General features: G+C 34.1%; 1 protein-coding gene across 2 annotated transcripts in view; it reads left to right on the forward strand.

The window, feature by feature from the left end:
- Positions 1-5000, forward strand: part of LOC143040696 (otoferlin-like) — a 373948-nt gene that overhangs the window by 367565 nt on the left and 1383 nt on the right. For both annotated transcript variants that reach the window (XM_076212016.1, XM_076212017.1), the window contains exons 33-34: positions 2582-2780; positions 4239-4457. In XM_076212016.1, the coding sequence (XP_076068131.1) occupies positions 2582-2780; positions 4239-4457 (418 nt within the window). The remainder of the gene's footprint in view (positions 1-2581; positions 2781-4238; positions 4458-5000) is intronic.

Raw genomic sequence — 5000 nt, forward strand, 5'->3', positions numbered from 1 at the left:
CCGTCAAGATTACCTGGATGATATTTTCAGTGATCCTATGTTATCTCCCATAATTATTCTAATGTATATAAGAAAGTAACAAAACTGGTACACTGCCAAGTGAATATAGATATATAATTTTGAAAATAAAAAATAAAACAAGGGCCTCGTAAGTCATGCATGCAACGACCAATTCCGTGCATGTCGTCGCAAATATTCTGTATATTTTGATTACCATACCAGTAGTTGCCAGTTCAAAACATCGTAGTGTCATGCGCAATTTAACTTTTAATTAAATAAATTAATCTTCCAACCATAAGCATGCTGACCTTGTTACTTACTTTACTTTAGGTTATAGTTATGTGCTTGTCGTCTCTGTCAATTTTCATCACCTTATTTCTGCTTTCAGCCTCCGGGCGTTTATCGTTCTTATACTTTCTATATTCGCAAAAAATGGCTACCCACAACCTTCAAATGGCTGAACACTCTAGCAGTATGAAATATATGCGATTGGTTGTACTAATTATGTTGGATCGAATATCATTTCTTTCGTGGTCCTTGGAAGTCAAATGAACAGTACAAATACTTATAGTTTCATCATGCAGATATGAACTTCGATATAGATGCATGTGTATATGCGCTCGTTTTTTTTTTGTTTTTTTTCCATAAGCGTCTTTTTAGTTCGTTTTTTAAGCTTATGTGGATGTTGTATTTTTGTGGCGTAGGACTCCCAATGAATGTTGATACTTCTTCCTGTTGATATTTCCAAAGACGTGAAGCGATATTCTGCAATCTATATCTCCTTTTATATCTCCCCCACTCAAGAAATAGATCAAATCAAATAAATTTCTCCTATGTCCTCTTCCTACTACCCTCCTTAAATTTCTCCTTAACCACCTCTATGACGTCACTTCTTCGATGTAACATTATCCCCAAGGATAGAATCGCTGGTTATGAAGTACAATTGTACTTCTCCCAGTCTCTCTCCCCCACCCCCCACAAGGTCTTTTTTTTCGCGATCCACACTTCGACTCTTTTTGCGAGAAAAAAAATTCAAGAACGAGACCTTTTCTCGCTCGTTCTGAAATGACACAATTTTTTCCCTTTGTGACATTTCGACTTGATTTTGATTTTTTCTTTCTAATTCTGTTTCCTCCAAGTGACACGTGTACTACGTCGACGAAATTTTAGGAATGTACACTTTATATAACGATCATCTAAGATGCATCGCTAAAAAAAAAAATGTCAAAGTTAATTTCGTCCATCATCGGGTCTCCACTTTTCCGTTGAAGACCTTTTGATGAAGACAGATCTATCAACGGAAAGGTTGATGACTTGTAACTAAGAAATGAAAAATTACAAATCGATAGAATAAACAAACAAATAAATAAATAAATAAATAAATAAATGAATAAATAAAAAGAATAGTAATAGTAATAATAACAACAATATAAAACAGAAGTATTCTAATTATCATTAATATTAATGATAACAATAACCGTTAATTATAATAATAACTGTTGATAATGATAATAATAATAATAATAATCATGATAATGATAATAATGATAATAAATAATAATAATAACGATAATGATAATAATAATAATAATAATAATAATAATAATAATAATAATAATAATAATAATAATAATAATAATAATAATGATAATAATAATGATAATAATAACAGTAATAATAATAATAATGATGATGATTTATGATGATGATGATGATGATAATAATAATGATAATGATAATAATAATAATAATGATAATAATAATAATAATAATAATAATAATGATAGTAATAACAATAATAATAATAATAATAACAACAATAATAATAATAATAATAATAATAATAATAATAATAATAATAATAATAATAATAATAATAATAATAATAATAATAATAATAATAATAATAATAATAATAATAATAGTAATAATAATAATAATAATAATAATAATGGTGCTGCTAATATCAATAATAACAACAACACTGATCATCGTTATTATTATCCTTATCATTATTACCTATCACCATAGTTATATCAACTATAGCAATAGCTGTAATAATGTCAATAAAACAGAAGTATTCTAATTATCATTAATATTAATGATAACAATAACCGTTAATTATAATAATAACTGTTGATAATGATAATAATAATAATAATAATCATGATAATAATAATAATGATAGTAATAATAACAATAATAACAATAATAGTAATGATAATAATAATAATAATAGTAATAATAATAATAATAATAATAATAATAATAATAATGATAATAATAATAATGATAATAATAATAATAATAATAATAATAATAATAATAATAATAATAATAATAATAATAATAATAATAATAATAATAATAATAATAATAATAATAATAATAATAATAATAATAATAATAATAATAATGGTGATGCTAATATCAATAATAACAACAACAATAACAATCGTTATTATCATCCTTATCATTATTACCTATCATCATAGTTATAGCCACCATAGCAATAGCAGTACCAATGTCAATAAGGCTGTTTTTACGCAAATTCTCATATGATTTTCGACTTTACGGGCAGCTGGCTCAAGGGACCTGAGGACACACAATGTACCGACATCCACTACCGCTCTTTGACGGGCGAAGGCAACTTCAACTGGCGCTTCGTGTTCCCCTTCGAGTACCTGGTGGCCGAAGAGAAGATCGTCATCAGTCGAAAAGAGTCGCTTTTCTCGTGGGACGAGACGGAGTGCAAGATTCCAGCGCGACTGGAACTTCAGGTGACGTAGAAACACTTAACCTGGAAGAGTGGAAGAGTATAAGATATGTAATATCGTGTGTACATGTGCAGTTGTACATGTGTACATGTGCTGTGTATGTGCTGTATCTTGTGACACTGTTTCTGACCCAGGGCAGTGGGCGAGATGCGGGGATGACCCGTCATCCAGGAGGTGCTAAGATAAGAGGGAGGGAGGAGGGTGGAGGGGAGTGGAGTGTAATAGGGATGGAATGGGTGGGAGTGGTTTTTATGCCTTTGTTTTTTTTTGGCTACCTCCTTTATAATGGGGAAAAATGCCTTTGGTATATGTATGTATGTACCATAGTTCTAAATGTAACTATAATGACTGGTGTGTTTTGTGAAACAATAGAGAACATATTTCTTTGTGTCGAACATTTATGATACTCGTATGTTTACAAGGTCGTAAGGGACGCATGTACGTCGTAAATCAACAACCCCAAGACATACGCCTCCTACATCTACCTAAAGACATAAGACACTGTAGCATTTAGAAGTAGAGACAACTGTACACTTTCACATAGAAAAACGCCCTTAAGGCAGCTCGCACACAAACGCAACCAGTTGCATGAAACCAGTTGCTTAAGACGCCGCAACTAGTTGCATTGCGACTGACACATTAGTCTCTTTAGAACCCCTCACATCAAGGCGACTGAAAGCAACTGGTTGCGGCGTCATAAGCAACTGGTTTCATGCAACTGGTTGCGTTGGTGTGCGAACTACCTAAGCTTTCGAAACTTGAAGCATTCAGTTGGTTGTCCTAAAATCTATAGACTACCTGTTGACATTAAGTTGTCCTACTATCTGGTCCACTCCCTTTGTTTTTCGTCCATTTATCTTTAAATCAGTGTATAAACGCAATCACCACCTTGTGATTCTGAAATCCGTGTGAGCCCATGAGTACATCTTTCTCGTAGTGTCTGCACCATCTTTTCTTGCTTAGTACGATTATCGCTCAACGATGATCGTTCATGGTTCAATGGTGATCGTCAAACGATTGTCTAGAGCACTAATGTTTTATTTTTTGAATGAGGCTGTTTTGCTTCGAGCTGCAAAGTTCGAGGCTGGTCATTTTAACAGAACCTTCCAACGTGTTTACCCAAATGTGATGTGCGTCTCCCGCCATTGTCTGTGGCAGACTAATAATCGCACCGAGCAAAATGTACCTTTACACTGGCAACCAGATCACATGGAGGAAAACTGGCAACCTCGGTCCTATCTATGCCCCTTCTGGCTCGAACTCCTATCCATTTCCTTCAACCCTTAGAAACATACATACACACATATACCAAAGACTTTTTCCCCCTTTATAAAAGAAGTAGCCAAAAAACAATGGTATAAAAACCACTCCCACCCATTCCATCCCTATGACACTCCACTCCCCTCCACCCTCTTCTTTCCCTTAGAAACAACAGTGAGAAATCACGCTCCATTTCCTTAGGTGTGGGATGCGGACCACTTCAGCGCCGACGACTTCCTCGGGGCCATCACGCTCGATCTGAACCGGTTCCCCCGCGGCGCCAAGAGCTCGAAGCTGTGTAGCCTCAACATGCTGAAGACGGATGGTTCCGTGCCCATGGTCAACATCTTCAAGCAGCGCAGAATCAAAGGGTGGTGGCCTTTCTTCGTCAAGAAGGAGAATGAGGAGATGGAGCTGACGGTAAGTAGGAGGAGGCTATTGCCATCTTACTCCTGTATTGTCATCTTCCGTTATACCACTGGCAACACCTCGACAATGATATGTATCCCTGTGGTGAAGCAAACACAGGGAACTGTTGGTGTTTTATTACTAATACAATTCCAATAGTTCCCTGTGTTTACCTCACCACCCTACCACTTATCTGTCTAACATACATTAATATACATCCCTGTTGTTTCACGACATTTAAAGAAACATTGTTATAGATGAGCATTACTGCAGGAAAAATTAGACTAAATACATAAAACTGTTTCAATAGTACAAATTAGTGATGGGACGATACAAAAAAAAATAACGATTCCGATACGAGCCCTGATACTGTTCTAAATTTCCGATTCCGGTAAATAATGAATAAATGTAGTTTGTTTATAAAGTAGTTGTTTAAAAATCAGTGCCTGAAGATAACCATGAATAATATATAATCAATGCAGGTATCGGAATTGGACTCGTATTGGAATCGAAAGTTTGGAGCAGTATCGGGAAGAGTATCGGAATCGTTAAAAA

The sequence above is a fragment of the Oratosquilla oratoria genome, chromosome 29, assembly GCF_046742065.1.
Source record: "Oratosquilla oratoria isolate Oo_2021 chromosome 29, ASM4674206v1, whole genome shotgun sequence".
Classification (NCBI taxonomy): Eukaryota; Metazoa; Arthropoda; class Malacostraca; order Stomatopoda; family Squillidae; genus Oratosquilla; species Oratosquilla oratoria.